The sequence below is a fragment of the Pristiophorus japonicus genome, chromosome 12, assembly GCF_044704955.1.
Source record: "Pristiophorus japonicus isolate sPriJap1 chromosome 12, sPriJap1.hap1, whole genome shotgun sequence".
Taxonomy (NCBI): Eukaryota; Metazoa; Chordata; class Chondrichthyes; family Pristiophoridae; genus Pristiophorus; species Pristiophorus japonicus.
The window spans coordinates 50,089,906-50,115,660 of NC_091988.1; the positions used below are offsets into that span (position 1 = coordinate 50,089,906).

A 25,755-nucleotide genomic window follows, 5' to 3' on the forward strand; every position below is an offset into this window, starting at 1 on the left:
AAACAGGGCTGAAAATGGGGGGTGGGGGTGGGGGGGAGGGGGGATGAATTCTAACCCACCCCACCAGTGGGAACAGGGCAGGCACACAGTTAAGACAGCTGTGCAGACTTATCAAGCTGTTCATAGCCAATTCCCACCCATCGCCATCTTAACTGGGCCCTTGATTCAGGCATTAATATATGCTGATCGAGGCCCAAAAACGTCCATAGAACGTTAATGGCATTTTAATGCCTACTGAGTGGGGTCTCACTGTGGGCACTCCGTTCAGAACCTGGTGGAGAATAAGAGGAGGCCCTCTAAGGTAAATCAAAGATTTTTCTTAGTGGGGCCTGGAGGAGCTGTAGTGCTGCTCCAGGCTCCAGAAGGAAGGTCTGGGTACCTGCTGCCGTGGGCTCTCCCCCTTTCCACACACAAAATAGCCCCAATCCTTGACTTACCTTGGAGCTGATGTGGCCTCCGGACCTCACTATTTTGACTTGCTAGCTGCCTCCTTCCACCCAATACGGGCAGGCAGCTGGCCGACAGGATATAAATGAGACCTGGTTATTAAAATCGTCTGAGGCCTCCCACAGAGACTGCTGATTGGGAAGACCATCGGCTCACCCCCAACTCCAGTTTCCTACCTGGGGAATTAAAACCCACCCCATTAAATATGTTTCTGTTGTGGGGAAGGGGGAGGGAGCATTAATATACAATAATAATAAGCATTAATATTCAATACACAATGAAATGTGTTGTCACTGAGGAGATCTTTGTGATACTTTAAAATGTGCTTAATCGGATATTTTTGTTGCTGTCTAGAAACCAGGATGCTGTAAGGGGTTCTTCGGTCCAGATTGCAAGGCTTGTTTAGGTGGTTTTAAAAATCCATGTTATGGACACGGACAAGTAAGTTGCTGTAAAATTCAGTCTAACCTTAATTCATTCTTCAAAAAAATCTATGATGAAACTGTACACTGGTATCTTTGTTAAGAAGGTTGATTGAACCTGCTGTGAGTACTATGGGCATTGCGCAAGTTCCTACAAATCCCCTGGGAGGACAGATGCACCAACATGAGCGTCCTCGACCAGGCCAACACCCCCAGCATTGAAGTACTGACCACACTTGATCAGCTCCGCTGGGCAGGCCACATCGTTCGCATGCCAGACACGAGACTCCCAAAGCAAGCACTCTACTCGGAACTCCTTCACGACAAGTAAGCCAAAGGTGGGCAGAGGAAACGTTACAAGGACACCCTCAAAGCCTTCCTGATAAAGTGCGACATCCCCACTGACACCTGGGAGTCCCTGGCCAAAGACCGCCCTAAGTGGAGGAAGTGCATCCAGGAGGGCGCTGAGCACCTCGAGTCTCATCGACAAGCGCAGGCAGCTGAAAGATCATGCGGCAGACCTGTCCCACCTTCCCTTTCCCTCAATGACTATCTGTCCCACCTGTGACAAGGTCTGTGGTTCTCGTATTGGACTGTTCAGCCATCTAAGGACTCAGTTTAAGAGTGGAAGCAAGTCTTCCTCGATTCCGAGGGACTGCTTATGATGATGATGATGCGCAGTTTGGACCCATTAGTGGGTACAGACTCGGTGCTGCGCGACCAACGCACACCCAAAGCAAGAGGCTCAAGGAGTGATAGACAATGATCCTCAGGCCTCATCAGCGTACTTGGCGCGCACTGCCCACGCTGAATCCACATTGCCTCCAAGCCTTCCGCCTCAAGGTTTAAATTCTTATCCCTGTACGGCCTCACCCCTCGCTTTCTCAGTAACCTCCTCCAGATATACAACCTCTGTGTACTCTATATTCCTCCAACTTCAGCCTCTTGTGCAGCACCTCCTTTCACCCCACCATTGGTGGCTTGGCCTTTAGAAATATGGGTGTGATTCTCTGGAATTGTCTTCCTAAACACTTCGCCCTCTTCACCTACACCTCCTCCTTTGAGACCTTCCTTACAGCCTAACTCTGTTATTAAGCTTTTGGTTACTACTTCCTAATCTCTCCTTAGATTTAATATTCTTTTTCCTTATGCTTCTGTGAAGTACCTCGAGGCATTTTTCTATGTTAAAAGGTACTATATAAATGCAAGTTGTTGTGTCGTACTGGATCCATTGGCAGCAGTGACAGACACCAAGGGAGTTTCCCAACCAATATTAACTGCTCAGTTATCTCATCCTGTGCACACATTGAGTGCTTTGTTACTTACATAACAACATTGAGTGCCTTCTTACTTGCATGACAATCTGGAAGGACAGACAGAAAGGAAAAGCTGGTGGGGTAGCTCTATTGATAAAGGATGGAATCACTGCAATAGTAAGAAACTATATTGGCTCAAATGGTAAGGGTGTTGAAACAGTTTGGGTGGAGATAAGGAACAATAAGGGGAAAAAGTCACTGGTGGGCGTAGTCTATAGACCCCCTAACAGTAGCAACTCTGTTGGTTGGAGCATAAACCAGGAAATAGTGGGGGGCTTGTAAAAAGAGAACAGCAATAATCATGGGTGATTTTAACCTCCATATTGATTGGACGAATCAAATTGGTCAGGGAAGCCTTGAGGAGGAGTTCATAGAGTGCGTTCATTGAGCAGTATGTAACAGAACCAACCGGCAAGCTATCTTAGATCTGGTCCTGTGGAATGAGACAGAATTAATAAACAGTCTCCTAGTAAAGGATCTGATAAGTCCTTACTATACAGTATAAATGCACACGAGGCCCATGCTTGAGAGAAGGTCACTCTGTGACCAGTAACCTTTATTCGCCAGCACTGAAGTGATGAAGGTGGGTGGAGCTTCCCCTTTTATACCTAAAAGACCAGGTTAGGAGTGTCTCCCACAAGTTCACCACCTAGTGGTCCATGTTCTCACAGTGTACAACTAGTCAGTTTATACATGGGTTACAATGACAGTTAAATACATGACATCACCTCCCCCCCCAAAGTCTTATTGGGATCACAGGTTGAGTCTCTCTGGTGGTTTACACTCCCTTGTTGAGCGCCTGAGTTGGGGCTCCGGTTATTGGGCGCTGGCCTGAGTGTCTGCTGTTTGCGGTGCCTCAGGCCTGTCTGGACTGCCCACAGTGACTGGGCTCTCCTCCACTTGGTTCCGGTGTTCAGTCACCTGTGGTGGAGTGAACTCTACATTGTGTTCTTCCTCTGCTTCTTCTATGGGGTTGCTGAACCTCCTTTTTGTTTGATCCATGTGTTTGCGGCAGATTTGTCCATTGGTAAGTTTAACTACCAGAATCCTATTCCCCTCTTTGGCAATCACAGTGCCTGCGAGCCATTTGGGCCCTACAGCGTAGTTGAGGACAAAGACAGGGTCATTGACATCAATACCGCGTGCCCTCGCATTCCTGTCATGGTAGTCACATTGTAACTGACGCCTGCTCTCGACAATTTCTTTCATGGTGGGGTGTATAAGGGATAACTTGGTTTTGAGCGTCCTTTTCATTAGCAGCTCTGTGGGTGGAATCCCTGTGAGCGAGTGTGGTCGGGATCTGTAGGCCAACAGGAGGCGTGATAAGCGGCTTTGTTGGGAACCCCCTTGGATTCTGAGCATCTCCTGTTTGATTATCTGCACTGCTCGTTCCGCCTGGCCGTTTGAGGCCGGTTTGAACGGTGCCGTTCTGACATGGTTAATTCCATTGCCTGCCATGAAGTCCTGGAATTCAGTGCTTGTGAAGCACGGGCCATTGTCACTGACCAAGACATCCGGTAGACCATGGGCGGCGAACATTGCCCGTAGACTTTCTACCGTGGCAGAGGATGTGCTTGAATTTAAAATGTCACACTCGATCCATTTGGAGTATGCGTCTACAACCAAAAACATTTTTCCCATGAAAGGACCTGCGTAGTCCACATGGATGCGTGACCACGGCTTGGCGGGCCAGAACCAGAGGCTAAGGGGGGGCTTCCATGGGCACATTGCCCAGCTGGGCACACGTGTTGCACCTGCGAACATAAAGTTCCAGGTCTGCATCTATCCCTAGCCACCAAACGTGTGACCTGGCAATTGCCTTCATCGTGACAATGCCCGGGTGCTCATTGTGGAGTTCTCTGATGAACACCTCTCTGCCCACCTGGGGCATGACTACACGGTTTCCCCACAGTAGACAATCGGCCTGAATCGAGAGTTCATCCCTGCGCCTTTGAAATGGTTTAAATTCCTCAGGGCATGCCCCGTACGTGGCTGCCCAGTCCCCATTCAGGACACATTTCTTGACTAAAGACAGTAGCGGGTCTCTATTTGTCCAGACTTTAATCTGACGGGCTGTCATGGGTGAGCCTTCACTTTCGAAAGCTTCAACAGCCATGACCATCTCAGCAGCATGCTCGATAGCCCCCTCAGTGGTGGCTAGTGGGAGCCTGCTGAGTGCATCGGCGCAGTTTTCAGTGCCCGGTCTGTGCCGAATTGTATAGTCATAGGCAGCTAACGTGAGTGCCCACCTCTGTATGCGGGCCGATGCATTTGCATTTATGGCCTTGTTGTCGGCCAAAAGGGACATTAGGGGTTTGTGATCTGTTTCCAGCTCAAATTTCCTGCCAAACAGGTAGTGGTGCATTTTCTTTACTGCATATACACATGCAAGCGCCTCCTTTTCTACCATCCCGTGGCCCCTTTCTGCCTGGGACAGACTTCTGGAGGCATAAGCTACCGGCTGTAACTGACCCTTGTCATTAAAATGCTGCAACACACACCCGACACCATAAGACGGCGCATCGCACGTTACAACAAGTTTCTTACATGGGTCATATAGCGCTAACAGATTGTTGGAGCATAACAAATTGCGTGCTCTATCAAAAGCCCTTTCCTGGCTGTCCCTCCAGACCCATTTGCGACCTTTGCGTAGGAGCACGTGTTGTGGCTCTAACAGCATACTCAATTTGGGAAGAAAGTTACCAAAATAGTTCAGGAGCCCCAGAACGAACGCAGCTCCGTCGTGTTACGGGGTCTGGGTGCTCTCTGGATCGCTTCCATCTTGGACGCAGTAGGTCTGATCCCGTCTGCTGCTACCCTCATCCCCAGGAATTCCATCTCTGAAGCTAGAAAGACGCACTTCGCCTTTTTCAGTCGCAGCCCTACCCGGTCCAGTTTGTGTAGCACCTCCTCCAGGTTGCGGAGGTGTTCTTCAGTATCGCGACCCGTGATGAGGATGTCGTCTTGAAAAACCACCGCTCCTGGAATCAACTTGAGGAGGCTTTCCATGTTTCGTTGAAAGATCGCGGCGGCCGAACGAATCCCAAACGGGCATCGGTTGTACTCAAACAACCCCTTGTGTGTCGTGATGGTGGTCAGCTTCTTCGACACACTCGCCAGCTCCTGGGTCATGTAAGCTGAGGTCAAGTCCAATTTTGAAAAAAGTTTGCCACCGGATAGCGTCGCAAAGAGATCCTCCGCTCTCGGTACTGGTCTTGGAGTGACACCCGATTGATGGTGGCCTTGTAATCACCACATACCCTGACCGACCCATCCGTCTTGAGCACCGACACAATCGGGCTCGCCCAGTCACTGAATTCGACTGTCGAGATGATGCCTTCCCTCAGCAGGCGGTCCAATTCGCCTTCTATCTTTTCCCGCATCATGTACGGCACCGCTCTGGCCTTGTGGTGTACTGGCCTGGTGTCCGGGTTTATGTTAATCACTATCTTGGTCCCCATGAAAGTGCCAATGCCGGGTTGAAATAGTGAGTCAAATTTGTCCAGGACCTGTGAGCATGATATTCGCTCCACAGAAGAAATTGCATTGACATCGCTCCATTTCCAGTTCATGACAGCAAGCCAACTCCTCCCCAGTACTGTGGGACCGTCCCCCGGGACAATCCAGAGTGGCAACCTGTTCTCCGAATCTTTGTGGGTCACGACTACCATGGCACTGCCTAGCACCGGAATCACCTCCTTTCTGTATGTCCGTAGCTGTGCGTCAATCGGCGATAATTTTGGCCTTCTGGCCTTGGACGCCCACAACTTGTCGAACTGTTTGATACACATCAGGGATTGGCTGGCCTCCGTGTCTAGCTCCATTGATACTGGGATGCCATTGAGGAGCACTTTCATTATTATCGGTGGCGTCCTGGTGTATGAACTATATACGTGCTCCACATGAACTCGCTGAACTTCAGCTTCCAACAATTTCCCCCAGTGTTCATTTGGCCTCGTAGGGCTTACATCGGGCCCGTCCTCCTCGTACATCAGCCTGGCTGCAGGCTTCCTGTACATACGCGCCAAGTGACCGCTGACGTTGCAATTTCTGCAGGTATATTGCTGATACCTGCAAACTCTGGCTGGGTGTGTGCCTCCACACCTCCAACATGAGCCGTTGTTGGAAACAAAAGGTCCTTTACCAGTCGATCTCCTCTGACTGTCTCTGTGACTGCCCTGAAGTGCACCATTGACAGGTGTTGATGGCCCCATTACTGGGCGGATTGTCCCTTGCGATGGCGTGAATCGCCATTCAGATAGCCATTGTCTCTGTTGAATTCCCTCTCTGGGTTCGACTACATGTTGGGGCATGTCCGATTACCTTGTCTGCCTGGAGAACTGTGTGCCGCTTTAACAATGTTGACTCCCTGTCCATTTGCTGCATTTGAGCCCAGACTTTTGTCAAACATCATTCTGGTCTCTTCCTCCCCTGAGATAAAAGTCTGGGCCATCAAGGCTGCCGTTTCCAGGGTCAAGTCTTTGGTCTCAATCAGTTTCCTGAAAACCCCAGCGTGCTCGATGCCCTCAATAAAAAAGTCTCGCAGCATCTCCGCTCTGCATTCATCTGGGAACTTACATAGGCTTGCCAGGCGCTGGCGGTCTGCCACGAAGTCTGGAGCGCTTTGGCCTTCTCGCCGCCGGTGCGTATAAAACGGGTGTCTCGCCATGTGCATGCTGCTCGCCGGTTTAAGGTGTTCCCCGATTAACTTTCTGGGCTCTTCAAACATCTTGTCCGCCGGCTTCTCTGGCGCTAGAAGATCCTTCATCAGGGAGTACGTCCTGGATCCACAAACCGTCAGGAGATGAGCCCTGCGTTTGTCGGCCGACTCTTGTCCCAACCATTCCTTAGTGACGAAACTTGGCTGTAGTCTCTCAATAAAATCGTCCCAATCATCCCCAATACAGTACCTCTCGTCTGTGCTGCTAGTGGCCATGCTCGCGTGGTTTAAATCACAGTTTCTCGTCGCCACTGATAAGTCCTTACTATACAGTACAAATGCACACGAGGCCCATGCTTGAGAGAAGGTCACTCTGTGAAAAGTAACCTTTATTCGCCAGCACTGAAGTGATGAAGGTAGGTGGAGCTTCCCCTTTTATACCTGAAAGACCAAGTTAGAGTGTCTCCCAACAAGTTCACCATCTGGTGGTCAATGTTCTCACAGTGTACAACTTGTCAGTTTATACATGGGTTGCAATGACAGTTAAATACATGACAGGATCCCCTCTGAATGAGTGATCATAGCATGACTGAATTTCAAATTCAGATGGAGGGTGAGAAAGTTGGACCTCTAACCAGCGTACTAAGCTTAAATAAAGGAGACTATGAAGGTATGAGGGCAGAGTTGGGTAACGTGGACTGGGAAAATAGATTAAAGTGTAGGACGGATGATGAACAGTGGTGTACATTTAAGGAGATATTTCACAATAAAAATATATTCCAGTGCGGAGGAAAGGGTGTAAGAGAAAAGATAGCCATCTGTGGCTAACTAAAGAAATAAAGGATGGTATCCAATTAAAAACAAGGGCATACAAAGTGGCCAAAACTAATGGGGGGACAGAAGACTGGGAAGCTTTTAAAAGCCAGCAAAGAACAACTAAAAAAAAATGATTAAGAAAGGGAAGATAGACTATGAAAGTAAACTAGCGCAAAATATAAAAACAGATAGCAAGAGTGGCTAAAGTAAATGTTGGTCCCTTAAGAGGACGAGCTCGGGGAATTAGTAATGGGGAACATGGAGATGGCAGAAACTCTGAACAAATATTTTGTATCAGTCTTTACGGTAGAGGATACTAACAATATTCCGACAGTGGATAGTCAAGGGGTTATCTGGGGGAGGAACTTAACACAATCACAATTACTAAGGAGGTGGTACTCAGTAAGATAATGGGACTAAAGGCAGATAAATCCCCTGGACCTGATGGCTTGCATCCTAGGGTCTTAAGAGAAGTAGTGGCAGGGATTGTGGATGCATTGGTTGTAATTTACCAAAATTCCCTGGATTCTGGGGAGGTCCCAGCATATTGGAAAACTGCATATGTAACGCCCCTATTTAAAAAAGGAGGCAGACAAAAAGCAGGAAACTATAGACCAGTTAGCCTAACATCTGTGGTTGGGAAAATGTTGGAGTCAGTTATTAAAGAAGCAGTAGCAGGAGATTTGGAAAAGCAAAATTCGGTCAGGCAGAGTCAGCATGGATTTATGATGGGGAAGTCATGTTTGACAAATTTGCTGGAATTGGTAGAGGATGTAACGAACAGGGTGGATAAAGGGGAACCAGTGGATGTGTATTTGGATTTCCAGAAGGCATTTGACAAGGTGCCACATAAAAGGTTACTGCACAAGATAAAAGTTCACGGGGTTGGGGGTAATATATTAGCATGGATAGAGGATTGGCTAATTAATAGAGAGTCGGGATAAATGGTTCATTCTCTGGTTGGAAGCCAGTAACTAGTGGGGTGCTGCAGGGATCAATGATGGGACCCCAACTATTTACAATCATATTAACGACTAGGAAGAAGGGACTGAGTGTAACATAGCCAAGTTTGCTGAAAATACAAAGATGGGAGGAAAAGCAATGTGTGAGGAGGACACAAAAAATCTGCAAAAGGACAGACAGGCTAAGTGAGTGGGCAAAAATTTGGCAGAATGTTGGAAAGTGTGAGGTCATGTACTTTGGCAGAAAAAAATCAAAGAGCAAGTTATTACTTAAATGGAGAAAGATTGCAAAGTGCCGCAGTACAACGGGACCTGGGGGTACTTGTGCATGAAACACAAAAGGATAGTATGCAGGTACAGTAAGTGATCAGGAAGGCCAATGGTATCTTGGCCTTTATTGCAAAGGGGACGGAATATAAAAGCAGGGACGTCTTGCTACAGCTATATAAGGTATTGGTGAGGCCACACCTGGAATACTGCGTGCAGTTTTGGTTTCCATATTTACGAAAGGATATACTTGCTTTGGAGGCAGTTCAGAGAAAGTTCACTAGGTTGATTCCGGAGATGAGAGGGTTGACTTATAAGGAAAGGTTGGGTAGGTTGGCCTCTACTCATTGGAATTCAGAAGAATGAGAGGTGATCTTATCGAAACATGTAAGATTATGAGGGGGCTTGACAAGTTGGATGCAGAGAGGATGTTTCCACTGATGGGGGAGACTAGAACTAGAGGGCACGATCTTAGAATAAGGTGCCGCCCATTTAAAACAAAGATGAGAAGAAATTTCTTCTCTCAGAGGGTTGTAAATCTGTGGAATTTGCTGCCTCAGAGAGCTGTGGAAGCTGGGACATTGAATAAATTTAAGGCAGAACTAGACAATTTCTTAAACGATAAGGGGTTATGGGGAGCAGGCAGGGAAGTGGAGCTGAGTCCATGATCAGAACAGCCACGATTTTATTGAATGGCGGAGCAGACTCGAGGGGCCGTATGGCTTACTCCTGTTCCTATTTCTTATGTTCCTATATTTCAAATCTAATTAATTGGCTATGAAGAAATCTATGACATTCTGGGGATGAAAGTGCTTTTCTTTCTTTACCTAGATAAATAGATAGGTAACATTTCAAATGTCTCACTTATGCTAAAACTGCTGGAAATGTAAGGCATGAAGGAATTCACAAAAAAAAACTTAAAATTTTCTCTGCTGGTTTAACACTACAAATGATTAATTTTGTTTTTCATAGTGCACTGATGGATTAGAAGGAGATGGTTCATGCAAATGTTATCTAGACTTTAAAGGAATTGCCTGTCACATTTGTTCTGGACACAACAAACATGGTGAAAACTGCACCCTAGGTCAGTGAGTTACAAAAATCACAAAAGATGTTAACGCGGGTTTGAAATAAAGAGAAAAGCAATGTAATTAACATTAATACAAAAGCAAAATACTGTGGATACTGGAATCTGGAATAAAAACAGAAAATACTGGAAATATCAGCAGGTCATTACATTAATGTTCTACTTACATTCTTTTGTACTGTCACTTTTTAACTTGCAGAATTTCTCTTTGTAATTAACATCATGGGCAGTGCATAACTTTTGCTGACTAACGCTATAGATGAACTGGTGGAAATAGATACCAGGAGGGTCATTTTAATCTAATCTGCAGGGCGGGAACCCGACAGGATCGGTTTTACTCCCTGCCCAATATTACTCTCCAGTGACTCCAATGGAGAGTAAAATCATCCGGGGTGTAAAACCAGTGTTGCACCTGATCTTGGCAGTTTTCTGGCGGGTGGGTTAGATTACAATTGTCCCTGACTTTATTCATTAGGGATTGGCCAGTTGTAGATTAGGCATTTCATCACAGTAACTGTTATAAACTATAATAATAACTTTTATTTATATAGCGTCTTTAACATAGTAAAACGTCCCAAGGCGCTGCACAACAATTTTACAACACATAAGGAGACATCTTCCCAGTACGGCTGTGCTGCCTCCGATTTTCCAATATGCGCTGGTGGTGGGTGACCCTCCCCACTGCTGTTACGTTCAGTACAAGTAGTTAGAAACTGACCCACAGATCTCATTTGACACAGATCTTCTGCCTGTAAAAATCAATAAAATGTTTTTTCATCCGGAATAAAACCCAGGCCCTAAGTGAATGTGCTGACAAACACGACAGCAGCACAGCTTAATCAAGCACAGTGATCCGAGTCTTTCATGTTCACTGAATTTGTAGGCATTTTCAGTTTACTCTAGTTGGTTTTATGGAACCGCCTGTACACATATACTATAGATTTTATTCCATTTTAGAAAAAATTCTATTATCTTTACATATGCCAGAATTAAAAATTGTACTTAATGTCTAAGACTCAAACATTTGGGATATCAATCTTATGATTCGTTTATATCAGAAATATAACTGGATCAGCCACATAAATACTGTGGCAACAAGACCAGGTCAGAGGCTGGGTATTCTGCAACGAGTGTCTCACCTCTTGACTCCCCAAAGCTTTTCCACCATCTACAAGGCATAAGTTAGGAATGTGACGGAATACTCTCCACTTGCCTGAATGAGTGTGGCTCCAACAACACTCAAGAAGCTCGACACCATCCAGGGCAAAGCAACCCACTTGATTGGCACCCCATCCATCACCTTAAGCATACACTCCCTCCACCACCGTGTCTGCACTATGTACCATTTATAAGATGCACTGCAGCAACTCGCCACGGCTTCTTCAACATCACATCTACACCTGCGTCCTCTACCACCTATAGGACAAGGGCAGCAGACGAATGGGAATATCACTACCTCAAAGTTCCCTTCCAAGTCACAATATCCTGACTTGGAAATATATCGCCATTCCTTCATTGACACTGGGTCAAAATCCTGGAACCCCCTCCCTAATAGCACTGTGGGAGTATCTTCACCACACGGACTGCAGCGGTTCAACAAGGTGGCTCATCACCACCTTCTCGGACGCAATTAGGGATGGGCAATAAATCCTGGCCTTGCCAACAACGTCCACATCCCATGAATAAATGTTTTTTTTAAATAATGTACGTCCCTCAGTCTCACTTCCCAAGATACAGCCTAATCCATTTCTGCTAACCAGGTTTGAACAGAGCACCGGATAAACAGTGGAGCAGACTCCACTCCAGATACAACAGAGCAAGACTTTAATCAGATAAAGCAATTTATTTGTAAAGAATACAGGGTAGATTTTCAATTTAGATCAGACAACTACTAAGGATGGAGTATAAAAGTAGGGAAGACCTGCTACAACTGTACAGGTCGTTGGTGAGACCACACCTGGAGTACTGCGTACAGTTTTGGTCTCCTTATTTAAGGAGGGATATACTTGCATTGGAGGCAGTTCAGAGAAGGTTCACGAGTTTGATTCCTGAGATGAAGGGGTTGTCATATGAAGAAAGGTTGAGCAGGTTGGGCCTATACTCATTGGAGTTTCAAAGAATGAGAGCTGATCTTATTGAAATGTACAAGATTCTGAGGGGGCTTGACAGGGTAGATACAGAGAGGCATGTTTCCCTTTGGGGAATCTAGAACTAGAGGGCATAGTTTCAGAATAAGGGATCGCCAATTTAAAATGGAGATGAGGAGGAATTTCTTCTGAGGGTTGTGAATCTTTGGAATTCTCTACCCCAGAGAGCAGTGGAGGCTGTGTCATTGAATATATTTAAGGTGGAGATAGGCAGATGTTTGAACGATAAGGGTTATGGGGAACGGGCAGGGAAGTGGAATTGAGGACAAGATCAAATCAGCCATGACCTTATTGAATGGTGGAGCAGGCTCAAGGGGCCAAATGGCCTACCCCAGCTCCTATTTCTTATGTTCATATATGTGGTAATATATTCTGCTTCTTTGATCAGTTTTTTATTCAGGCAAAGCAATGCAGAGTTAATTTTTTTACTTTCTGACCTGGCATAAAACTGGCATTGCAGATTGGCCACCCTTTATTGAAACTGCTCGAGTTTCTTTTCCATTGATTTCAATGAAAATCTATAATGGTAAGCTGATCTGTGAAGCCAGTTTTACACTCGGGCAGCAAACTGAAAATCTACCTTGCACTCTTTGCAAAGAATAAAATCATTATCTTTGCTAACAAAGTACATTTATTTTGTTCAGAAAGGAGGAGTGAGCGAGTGGACGCATGGAGATTGTAGTTCCATTTATACCTGTGATGTTAACGTGCATCTCCTTTCTAGATTGCCCTTGCTTGCACGGGATTTGTGATAACAGACCTGAAAACTCAGGGATTTGTCAACCTGGTACATGCAAAGAGGGATTCACAGGTACATTCTGTGACAAGAAGACTGAGCCGTGTGGTCCGAGTGGTTTATCCCAATACTGTCATGCATTTGCTGTGTGTGAATACGACAATGGCACTGCCAGGTAAGGAGAACAAGTGAATAATTTCAAAATAACAATTGCCCCTTCTGCATTTTTAGCCATTAAAAGAAAGAAAAGAAAGACTTGCTTTTATGTAGAGCTTTTCACGATCTTGGGACATCTTTACAGCCAAATTAAGTACTTTTGAAGTGCAGTCACTGTTGTAATGTCGGAAACATGGCAGCAAATTTGTGTACAGCAAGGTCCCATAAACAGTAGTGAGATAATGACCAGATAATCTGTTTAGTAATGTTGGTTATTTCGTGCTGTGGACTTCACTGTATAAATCAATTAGGTATGTTATCCTTGACAGACCTATAACATACAGACATTCTTATGGCTTCATGCACTTCTATTATAAATTTAATTCCACAATTATAATGGGAACTGCCCATGTAAATTTGTCATGCTGTAATGACACCCTCCCACCAGTGATGGCACTATAGACTTGTGCAGCTCCCAACTCTTCAGCCTTTACAGCAGAGAAATTCCTAGTCTCCAAACAACTCTACTTCTCTGCTTCCTAAATTGCTGTAAATTTAGTTATAACTCTAAATAATAATATAAAACAGGAACAAAGTACATGACCTTAAAATGGCAACTGCATTGCATTTGCATGACTTGATTAAACCCAAAATATGACTGATTTGGAAATAAGCAACTGGACTAAATTAGAACTAAAGCTTTTATGAAGAATACAACTTAAAATGAGAGCCAAATTCAAACTAAAGAGATGACTAATACCAACACTAAAATGATTTCTAAAACAAGTGGTCTTAAGTGGAAGTATTGATTGCATGCTTGACCTGTTAACCAACATGCCTTATTTGGCATCGTTAACGGACAAAACTAGTTAATATACCCATGCATATTTTATTAAACTCTTTTATTGACTCAATTATTATCCTTATTGAGAAACTAGAGGTGTGAAAAGTTTAAAACAATTAGCATTTAATACATGGCTTCTTGCCTATGATCTCCATTGGCCATCAATGAAAGAACTGAGTAGAAGCAAGCTGTTTTCTTCAAAATGGGACAGCCTTCACCTTTCCCACATACTTCCTGTCACCAATTCAGGTGCAGCAGGTGAAGCCTGGAAACGGGCTATATGCCGCCCTCTGTTGGGAAATAGTGCAAATGGCGATGAGTGGGCCCTAAAGGAAGAAAACATGTATTAACACATGAGGAAAAAAATCATAATTAAACAAAATATATATAATACCTGTATATAAAAGACTTGCATCTGGCATGTTTAGCATTTCAGACCCCCACTTGACATAGAACTCGAGTAAATCACCATTGAACCATTCTAACTGAATCTTGAAAAAACATACAAAAACACAAAGAAAACCAGTCATTTCCTACTAGTTTTTTGAAAATCTGACATCTCTCTGAGGAAAGGAACCAAGCTGCTGCCAATATAGAGAAACATCCAATAGCAACAACAATAAGCTTCTAATTGCCCACAGGATGCGTCTATTTGGTTAACTTCCACACACGGAGTACCTGAGTAGCGGCTAATGGCCTTAAAGAGAAACATAGGAACATAGAAAATAGGTGCAGGAGTAGGCCATTCGGCCCTTCGAGCCTGCACCACCATTCAATAAGATCATGGCTGATCATTCACCTCAGTACCCCTTTCTTGCTTTCTCTCCATACCCCTTGATCCCTTTAGCCGTAAGGGCCATATCTAACTCCGTCTTGAATATATCCAACAAACTGGCATCAACAACTCTCTGCGGTTGGGAATTCCACAGGTAACAACTCTGAGTGAAGTAGTTTCTCCTCATCTCAGTCCTAAATGGCTTACCCCTTATCCTTAGACTGTGTCCTCTGGTTCTGGACTTCCCCAACATCGGGAACATTCTTCCTGCATCTAACCTATTCAGTCTCGTCAGAATTTTATATGTTTCTATGAGATCCCCTCTCATCCTTCTAAACTCCAGTGAATACAGACCCAGTCGATCCAATCTCTCCTCATATGTCAGTCCTGCCATCCCGGAAATCAGTCTGGTGAACCTTCGCTGCACTCCGTCATTAGCAAGAACGTCTTTCCTCAGATTAGGAGACCAAAACTGAACACAATATTCCAGGTGAGGCCTCACCAAGGTCCTGTACAACTGCAGTAAGACCTCCCTGCTCTTATACTCAAATCCCCTAGCTATGAAGGCCAACATACCATTTGCCGCCTTCACCGTCTGCTGTACCTGCATGCCAACTTTCAATTACTGATGTACCATGACACCCAGGTCTCATTGCACCCCCCCTTTTCCTAATCTGCCGCCATTCAGATAATATTCAGCCTTCGTGTTTTTGCCTCCAAAGTGGATAACCTCACATTTATCCACATTATACTGCATCTGCCATGCATTTGCCCATTCACTTAACGTGTCCAAGTCACCCTGCAGCCTCTAAGCGTCCTCCTCACAGCTCACACCGCCACCCAGCTTAGTGTCATCTGCAAACATGGAGATATTACACTCAATTCCTTCATCTAAATCATTAATGAATATTGTAAACAGCTGGGGTCCCAGCACTGAGCCCTGCAGCACTCCACTAGTCAACTGCCTGCCATTCTGAAAAGGACCCGTTTATCCCGACTCTCTGCTTCCTGTCTGACAACCAGTTCTCTATCCACGTCAGTACATTACCCCCAATACCATGTGCTTTAATTTAGCACACCAATCTCGTGTGTGGGACCTTGTCAAAAGCCTTTTGAAAGTCCAAATACACCACATCCACTGGTTCTCCCTTGTCCGCTCTACTAGTTACATCCTCAAAAAATTCCAGAAGATTTGTCAAGCATGATTTCCCTTTCATAAATCCATGCTGACTTGGACCAATTCTGTCACTGCTTTCCAAATGTGCTGCTATTTCATCTTTAATAATTGATTCCAACATTTTCCCTACGACTGATGTCAGGCTAACCGGTCTATAATTACCTGTTTTCTCTCTCCCTCCCTTTTTAAAAAGTAGTGTTACATTAGCTACCCTCCAGTCCAGAGTCGATAGACTGTTGGAAAATGATCACCAATGCATCCAACCAATGCATCCACTATTTCTAGGGCCACTTCCTTAAGTACACTGAGTTGCAGACTATCAGGCCCTGGGGATTTATCGGCCTTCAATTCCATCAATTTCCTTACCACAATTTCTTGCCTAATAAGGATTTCCTTCAGTTCCTCCTTCTCACTAGACCCTCGGTCCCCTAGTATTTCCGGAAGGATATTTGTGTCTCCCTTCGTGAAGACAGAACCAATGTATTTGTTCAACTGGTCTGCCATTTCTTTGTTCCCCATTATAAATTCACCTGAATCTGACTGCAAGGGACCTACATTTGTCTTCACTAATCTTTTTCTCTTTACATATCTATAGAAGCTTTTGCAGTCAGTTTTTATGTTCCCAGCAAGCTTCCTCTCATACTCTATTTTCCCCTTCCTAATTAAACCCTTTGTCCTCCTCTGCTGAATTCTAAATTTCTCCCAGTCCTCAGGTTTGCTGCTTTTTCTGGCCAATTTATATGCCTCTTCCTTGGATTTAATTTCCCTTGTTAGCCATGGTTGAGCCACCTTCCCCGTTTTATTTTTACTCCAGACAGGGATGTACAATTGTTGAAGTTCATCCATGTGATCTTTAAATGTTTGCCATTGCCTATCCGCCGTCAACCCTTTAAGTGTCATTAGCCAGTCTATCCTAGCCAATTCACGTCTCATACCATCGAAGTTACCTTTCTTTAAGTCCAGGATCCTAGTCTCTGAATTAACTGTGTCACTCTCCATCTTAATGAAGAATTCTACCATATTATGGTCACTCTTCCCCAAGGGCCTCGCACAACAAGATTGCTAATTAATCCTCTCTCATTACACAACACCCAGTCTAAGATGGCCTCCCCCCTAGTTGGTTCCTTGACATATTGGTCTAGAAAACCATCCCTAATACACTCGAGGAAATCCTCCTCCATCGCATTGCTACCAGTTTGGTTAACCCAATCTATATGTAGATAAAAGTCGCTCGTGATAACTGCTGTACCTTTATTGCACGCATCCCTAATTTCTTGTTTAATGCTGTTCCCAACCTCTACTACTGTTTGGTGGTCTGTACACAACTCCCACTAGCGTTTTCTGACCTTTGGTATTCCGCAGCACCACCGATACAGATTCCACATCATCCAAGCTAATGTCCTTCCTTACTATTGCATTAATTTCCTCTTTAACCAGCAACGCTACCCCACCTCCTTTTCCTTTCTGTCTGTCCTTCCTGGTTAGGTTAGCAGCTAAATATCGTAGGGCAAATTCAATGAGACTACATTTCCAGAGCAGAGTCTCACTAGATGGAAATGTGAGTTGGAGATAGGGCAAGGTCACTCCTGCCCTTATTGTGTGATCCACACTCATGTCTAGAGAGTTTCTAGTCCAGAAATGCTGACTAATCCACCTTTATTACTGTGCTCCAGATCCTAGACTAGTTGGAGTCAATGACTTGGACGATCAGGTAGTATTTATTTCAAGTAACATCTCATTTTAATGTTTTCATGCTTTCCCAGATGTCTATGTAAGAATGGATACGAGGGTGATGGGATTACCTGTCAAGTGGAGCATCTTTGTGAAAAGCCTGATCGAGGAGGATGTGCTGAGAATGTGAGCAAAGCTACCATTTCTGTTGTCTGTTGTCAGGAGACTGTATAGCACCCCGATTCAACAACGTGTATTTATATGGCACCTGAAATGGGCGACCAAAGAGCACAGGTTGCAGAGGTAAAGTGAGGCGAGGATCACAGAGCACAGATTTGGATTTAGGACGGGACGAGCTTGAAGAGGTAAGGTGGGGTGAGACCATTGAAGCAGTTGGAAATGAGGATGAGGATTTTGATAGGTTGGGGGACAGGGAGCCATTGTTAGGCCTGTGTGGATAGAGTTGATGGGTAAGCGGAGTTAGTGTGGGGCAGTTTTGGACAATTGGAATTTGTGTATGATGGAGCTCGGGAGGTTGGTGAGGAGGACACTGGGGGTTAGGGAAGGACAGAAGCAAAGTTGAAAGTAAGCAATCTTGGTGATGGACAGAGTGTGGGGTACTGGCTTTAAAATATTGTCTCTTGTAATTTTGAAGCCCTTTATTAAATAAATGTTTGCAAGTTCTGGGTGGAACGATATGTCGGATCTCTAACACATAGTGCTACAATGGAGTAGGAACAGGTTGCATTCCTCATGCTGCTGCAGTCTTGTTTTCAGCCATGTCTCTTTGTGCAGAAGCCAGATGGAGGACAGATGCTTCCCCATAAAGAAAATAAGAGAAACAGAGGGGGCAGTCTGCGTGCAGTTCTGGTCATCACATTACAGGAAAGATGTGATTGCACTTAGAGAGGGTACAGAGGAGATTTACGAGAATATTGCCTGGACTGGAGAATTTTAGCTATGAGGAAAGATTGGATAGGCTGGGTTTGTTTTCTTTGGAGCAGAAGAGACTGAGGTGTATAAAATTATGAGGGGCCTAGAAAGGGTGGATAGGAAGGACCGATTTCCCTTAGCAGAGGGGTCAACAACCAGGAGGCATAGATTTAAAGTAATTGGTAGGAGGTTTAGAGGTGATTTGAGGGGAATTTTTTTCACCCAGAGGGTGGTGGGGGTCTGGAATTCACTGCCTGAAAGGGTGGTAGAGGCAGAAATCCTCACCACATTTAAAAAGTACTTGGACATGCACTTGTGAAGTGCTGTAACCTGCAAGGCTACGGACCAAGAACTGTAAAGTGGGATTAGGCTGGATAGCTCTTTGTCGGCCGGCACGAATACGATGAGCCGAATGACTTCCTTCCATGCTGTAAATTTCTATGATTCAGTCATCTCCAGGCCATGCTAATGCACTTCTTAATGACTGGTTCAGAGCATAATGGCCCTGAAATCCCGGTCCACTGCTTCCTGCAGGTGCTCGACAGAAAATGGTAAAAAAGATGCGCACCTACCTTAGCCTGCTGCGCCCACCAGCGATCCCGGTCCTGAGGCCTTCACTCCCTGCGCATTGGAGCGCGTGCACGTCTGGGCAGCCAATCCAGGTGCAGTATTTTCTCAGTCATAATAATGGGAACTCCGTAAGTAGGAATTCTCATTATTATGATTGAGAACCCCCCCCCCCCGCCAACACCCATACACCAATAAAAAAATAGAAAAAATACATCACATATTTAAGATTAATTTAAATTAAAGTTAATAAATGTCTGAAAAAATATATATGTTCCGATTTTTAAACAAGTTTTAAAATTGTGGTCTAAAATAAACTTACCTTAGTGGGCAGGGTTTTTAACATTAAAATGTGTTTTAAAAATTTTATTTTGCTATGTTTTTGTACGTTTTAAAACTCTTATGCTGGTAAAAGTAGGCTATGCGCCTGCTTTTACCAGGTGCAAGAGTTTTCAGGACATTCGCTGGGCATGATATGGGTAAATACCGCAATCGTGCCCATGCGAATGTCCTGGCTATGGGGATATTGAGGATCTGTCAAGCCAGAGCTTGACAGATCGGAAAAGCCGGTTTTCGGCGCGTACGCACACCGAAAACCGGCTTTTGCGATGCCTTCCTGGGTCCGTACACACTCCGTACGGACCCGGGGAGGCTGGCATGTTCAGCCCAATATTCAGAGGCCTGGAAAGAGTTGGTTCATGGCCTAGGGTGACCAGAGTAGACAAAAACAGGCGTCAAAGCAGAGGTGTATACTTTCAAATAGTAATAACATAAGAACAAGGGTCCTTAAATTAATTTGTGAGATACCAATATGCAAACGTTTAATGCATTTATCTGTAAGTTCTTGGAGCTCCTTGTATCTTGTATCGACCATGGTCAAGAGTGCAAATGGCAGCACTACTCCCAGACCTCTTCCAATTCTGTCATGATTTGCACAAGAGTTGACGTGGGCATAGTACTAGATTATTTATTTATTTCATAATATGGAAAAAAAATTTGCATTATTAATTTGTTTTGAATAATTGGAACATGTGATCCCATTTTCATTCACAGCATCAGAATGAAATATGATTTTAAAAGGCAAAGTTAGGATTTCTTTTTCAATCTATTCTTTGAGCAATATTTAGCTTGGCATGAGGCATGGAGTGCGATTGTTGCAGTTAAATTGGCCTGGTGTGTGCACGCTTTGAACTTTGTTATTGCCGTTAGATCCGGGACTATTTGATAGCAATCTGTTCTGCCATTCTGTTGCAAAGTGAATAAACGATCCAGTTTGAAAACTAACAATGACAGCTATTTGCAACAGTAGTGAGGCCAAGAAACGCATAGAGATTACAACTGACATTAGAGATGAATGTCCTGAGTGAGTGGGATGGGGGCTTTGCAATGCTACCGTGGATAATGGCCTGGCGTTTTTTACATGTTTGCTTTTTTATTGCAGGCAGAATGTTTTAGTCTAGGTCCTGGGAACATAACCTGCCAATGCAACACTGGATGGACTGGAGATGGGAGAATGTGTACTGAAATAAATGAATGCTTATTGAGCACCCGAGGAGGCTGCGACGAGAATGCTGACTGCCAGTATGTTGGGCCCGCACAGGTACCGCTTACTGGTTTATCTGAACTTTTCTTTTTTAAGAAAAGCATAAGATGAAGAGCCTTGGCAATAGAGAGCAATAAGCATTGATGAAGGGAAAAGGCTGTATGTGTCTGCAGAGGGCAGTGGCTATTGGAGTTATGCAGTGGCCCATTCTGGTTTTTACTATTCATAAATGATGACAAAGGTATACAATGAAAAGAAGCCTTAAAGGAGTAAAATGCAGCATGAGGAAATAACAGCAATTAAACTGATAGAGCTGAAAATATGTGGTCATTCCAGCAAACTGCCTCTGTAACTTCAGTTGGAGATGCCAGAATTGCTGGAAACTAGGCTGGGACTCAGTGATATGTCAGCTCTTGTCCTCGCGCTCAGGTTTCTGGCATGGCCTTGTGGGGATAGAACCTCTTCCTACCCCTTACAAGGTTATTGAAGTAAGGGTGTAATATGTCCTTACTATACAGTACACATGCACACAAGGCCCATACTTGAGAGAAGGTCACTCTGTGACCAGTAACCTTTATTAGCCAGCACTGAAGTGCAGAAGGTGGGTGGAGCTTCCCCTTTTATACCTGAAAGGAGTGTCTCCCACAAGTTCACTACCTAGTGGTCAGTGTTCTCACGGTGCAGAACTTAGGTCAGTTTATACACGGGTTACAATGACAGTTGAATACATGACATCACCTTCCCCCCCCCAAAGTCTTATTAGGATCACAGGTTAAGTCTCTCTGGTGGTTTACGCTCCCTTGTAGAGCGCCTGAGTTGGGGCTCCGGTTGTTGGGCGCTGGCCTGAGTGTCTGCTGTTTGCGGTGCCTCAGGCCTGTCCGCACTGCCCACAGTGACTGGGCTTTCCTCCACTTGGTTCCGGTGTTCGGTCACCTGTGGTGGAGTGAGCTCTACATCGTGTTCTTCCTCTGCTTCTTCTATGGGGTTGCTGAACCACCTTTTTGTTTGATCCACGTGTTTTGTCCGTTGATAAGTTTAACTACCAGAATCCTATTCCCCTCTTTAGCAATCACAGTGCCTGTGAGCCATTTGGGCCCTGCAGCATAGTTGAGGACAAAGACAGGGTCATTGACATCAATATATCGCGCCCTCGCATTCCTGTCACAGTAGTCACATTGTGACCGGCGCCTGCTCTCAACAATTTATTTCATGGTGGAGTGTATAAGGGATAACCTGGTTTTGAGCGTCCTTTTCATTAGCAGCTCTGCAGGTGGAACCCCTGTGAACGAGTGTGGTCGGGATCTGTAGGCCCACAGGAGGCGTGATAAGCGGCTTTGTAGGGAACCCCCTTGGATTCTGAGCATCCCCTGTTTGATTATCTGCTCTGCTCGTTCCGCCTGGCTGTTTGAGGCCGGCTTGAACGGTGCCCTTCTGACATGGTTGATACCATTTCCTGCCATGAAGTCCTGGAATTCAATGCTTGTAAAGCACGGGCCATTGTTGCTGACCAAGACGTCCGGTAGACCATGGACGGCGAACATTGCCCGTAGACTTTCTACCGTGGCAGAGGATGTGCTTGAATTGAGAATGTCACACTCGATCCATTTGAAGTAGGCGTCTACTGCAACCAAAAACATTTTTCCCATGAAAGGACCTGCGTAGTCCACATGGATGCGTGACCATGGCTTGGCGGGCCAGGACCAGGGGCTAAGGGGGGCTTCCCTGGGCGCATTGCCCAGCTGGGCACACATGTTGCACCTGCGAACACAAAGTTCCAGGTCTGCATCTATCCCTGGCCACCAAATGTGTGACCTGGCAATTGCCTTCATCATGACAATGCCCGGGTACTCATTGTGGAGTTCTCGGATGAACACCTCTCTGCCCATCTGGGGCATGACTACTCGGTTTCCCCATAGTAGGCAGTCGGCCTGAATCGAGAGTTCATCCTTGCGCCTGTGAAATGGTTTAAATTCCTCAGGGCATGCCCCGTACGTGGCTGCCCAGTCCCCATTCGGGACACATTTCGTGACTAAAGACAGTAGCGGGTCTCTTATTTGTTCAGACTTTGATCTGACGGGCTGAGCCTTCGCTTTCGAAAGCTTCAACAGCCATGACCATCTCAGCAGCATGCTCGGTTGCCCCCTCGGTGGTGGCTAGTAGAAGCTTGCTGAGTGCATCGGCTTTTGTGGAGGTGTTCTTCAGTATCGCAACCCGTGATGAGGATGTTGTCTTGAAAAACCACCGAACTTGGAATCGGCTTGAGGAGGCTTTCCATGTTTCATTGAAAGATCGCGGTGACCGAGCGAATCCCGAACGGACAGCTGTTGTACTCAAACAACCCCTTGTGTGTCGTGATGGTGGTCAGCTTCTTCGACTCACTCGCCAGCTCCTGGGTCATGTAAGCTGAGGTCAGGTCCAATTTTGAAAAAAGTGTGCCACCGGATAGCGTCGCAAAGAGGTCCTCCGCTCTCGGTAACAGGTTCTGGTCTTGGAGTGACACCCGATTGATGGTGGCCTTGTAATCACCACATATCCTGACCGACCCATCCACCTTGAACACCGGCACAATCGGGCTCGCCCAGTCACTGAATTCGACTGGCGAGATGATGCCTTCCCTCAGCAGGCGGTCCAATTCGCCTTCTATCTTTTCCCGCATCACGTACAGCACCGCTCTGACCTTGTGGTGTACTGGCCTGGTGTCCGGGTTTATGTGAATCACTACCTTGGCCCCCGTGAAAGTGCCAATGCCGGGTTGAAATAGTGAGTCAAATTTGTCCAGGACCTGTGAGCATGATATTCGCTCCACAGAAGAAATTGCATTGACATCGCCCCATTTCCAGTTCATGACAGCAAGCCAACTCCTCCCCAGTAGTGCGGGACCGTTCCCCAGGACAATCCATAGTGGCAACCTGTTCTCCGAATCTTTGTGGGTCACGACTACCGTGACACTGCCTAGCACCGGAATGATCTCCTTTGTATATGTCCGTAGCTGTGCGTCAATCGGCACTAATTTTGGCCTCCTGGCCTTCGACGCCCATAACTTTTTGATACTCATCAGGGACTGGCTGGCCCCCTGTCTCGCTCCATTGTTATTGGGATGCCATTGAGGAGCACTTTCATCATTATCGGTGGCATCCTGGTGTATGAACTGTATATGTGCTCCACATGAACTCGCTGAACTTCCACTTCCAGCGATTTCCCCCAGTGTCCATTTGGCCTCGTAGGGCTTACATCAGGCCCATCCTCCTCGTACATCAACCTGGCTGCAGGCTTCCTGTACATACGCGCCAAGTGACCGCTGACGTTGCAGTTTCTGCAGGTATATTGCTGATACCTGCAAGCTCTGGCTGTGTGTTTGCCTCCACACCTCCAACATGAGCCGTTGTTGGAAACAAAAGGTCCATTACCAGTCGATCGTCTCTGACTGTCTCTGTAACTGTCCTTAAGCGCACCATTGACAGGTGTTGATGGCCCCATTACTGGCCGCATTGTCCATTGCGAAGGCATGAATCGCCGTTCAGCTAGCCACTGACTCTGTTGCATTCCCCCTTTGGGTTCGACTTCATGTTCGGGTATGTCCGATTGCCCCTGTCTGCCTGGAGAACTGTGTGTCCTGTTAACAATGTTGACTCCCTGTCCATTTGCTGCATTTAAACCAAGATTTTTGTCAAACATCATTCTGGTCTCTTCCTCCCCTGAGATAAATGTCTGGGCCATCAAAGCCGCCGTTTCCAGGGTCAAGTCTTTGGTCTCAATCAGTTTCCTGAAAACCCCAGCGTGCCCGATGCCCTCAATAAGAAAGTCTCACAGCATCTTCGCTCTGCATGCATCTGGGAACTTATATAGGCTCGCCAGTCGCCGGAGGTCTGCCACAAAGTCTGGAACGCTTTGCCCTTCTCGCCGCCGGTGCGTGTAAAACCAGTGTCTCACCATGTGCATGCTGCTCGCCGGCTTAAAGTATTTCCCGATCAACTTATTGAGCTCTTCAAAAGTCTTGTCCGCCGGTTTCTCTGGCGCTAGAAGGTCCTTCATCAGGGAGTACGTCCTGGATCCATAAACCGTCAGGAGATGAGCCCTGCGTTTGTCGGCCGAATCCTGTCCCAGCCATTCCTTAGTGACGAAACTTTGCTGTAGTCTCTCAATAAAATCGTCCCAATCATCTCGTCTGTGCTGCTAGTGGCCATGCTCGTGTGGTTTAAATCCCAGTCTCCCGTCGCCAATAATATGTCCTTACTATACAGCACAAATGCACATAAGGCCCATACTTGAGAGAAGGTCACTCTGTGACCAATAACCTTTATTAGCCAGCACTGAAGTGCAGAAGGTGGGTGGAGCTTTCCCTTTTATACCTGAAAGTCCAGGTTAGGAGTGTCTCCCACAAGTTCACCACCTAGTGGTCAGTGTTCTCACGGTGTACAACTTAGGTCAGTTTATAAATGGGTTACAATGACAGTTGAATACATGACAGGGTGAATGGCCTGGGCCAGGGACGGAGACTCTGAATGTCAGAGTTCCATGCCCTGGGGCCACTTGGAAATTTGGCACATGATCAGCACAAGTACACATGACATGTATAGGCCGACCAAAGAGCAGTTGTGGGATTTATCAGAGATCCAGGCCGGGATGGTGGCCTAGATCTCTGAATACTTAGCCATAACAAAAATCACAATTTCACACCAACTAAACCCACATAAATTTTGGGACCTCTCCCTGAGCCTGCAAACTTTGTTGTGGTCAGCAGTGGAGGTCAGGAGTGGACATATCTCACCATTTTACACCCTGTAGATTTTTAGTCCCAATATACCAGGTACCCAAACTGAACGCATATCATTCCATCTGGGCTCATTAGGTTAAATTTGGGGCCTCCGTTATTTCTTCTCCATTTCCCTCCGGATCCTTTGATGCATCCCGGCACAGGTTAGATGCAGGAAGAATGTTCCCAATGTTGCGGAAGTCCAGAACTAGGGGTCACAGTCTAAGGATAAGGGGTAAGCCATTTAGGACCGAGATGAGGAGAAACTTCTTCACCCAGAGAGTGGTGAACCTGTGGAATTCTCTACCACAGAAAGTTGTTGAGGCCAATTCACTAAATATATTCAAAAAGAAGTTAGATGTAGTCCTTACTACTAGGGGGATCAAGGGGTATGGCAAGAAAGCACGAATGGGGTACTGAGGTTGCATGTTCAGCCATGAACTCATTGAATGGCGGTGCAGGCTCGAAGGGCCGAA

The 25,755-nt window shown here is 45.8% G+C and overlaps 1 protein-coding gene across 6 annotated transcripts in view; it reads left to right on the forward strand.

The window, feature by feature from the left end:
• stab1 (stabilin 1) overlaps window positions 1-25,755 on the forward strand; it is a 271,384-nt gene that overhangs the window by 89,685 nt on the left and 155,944 nt on the right. For all 6 annotated transcript variants that reach the window (XM_070895414.1, XM_070895415.1, XM_070895416.1 and 3 more), the window contains 5 exons: window positions 802-888; window positions 9,863-9,974; window positions 12,849-13,035; window positions 17,576-17,669; window positions 20,425-20,583. In XM_070895414.1, the coding sequence (XP_070751515.1) occupies window positions 802-888; window positions 9,863-9,974; window positions 12,849-13,035; window positions 17,576-17,669; window positions 20,425-20,583 (639 nt within the window). The remainder of the gene's footprint in view (window positions 1-801; window positions 889-9,862; window positions 9,975-12,848; window positions 13,036-17,575; window positions 17,670-20,424; window positions 20,584-25,755) is intronic.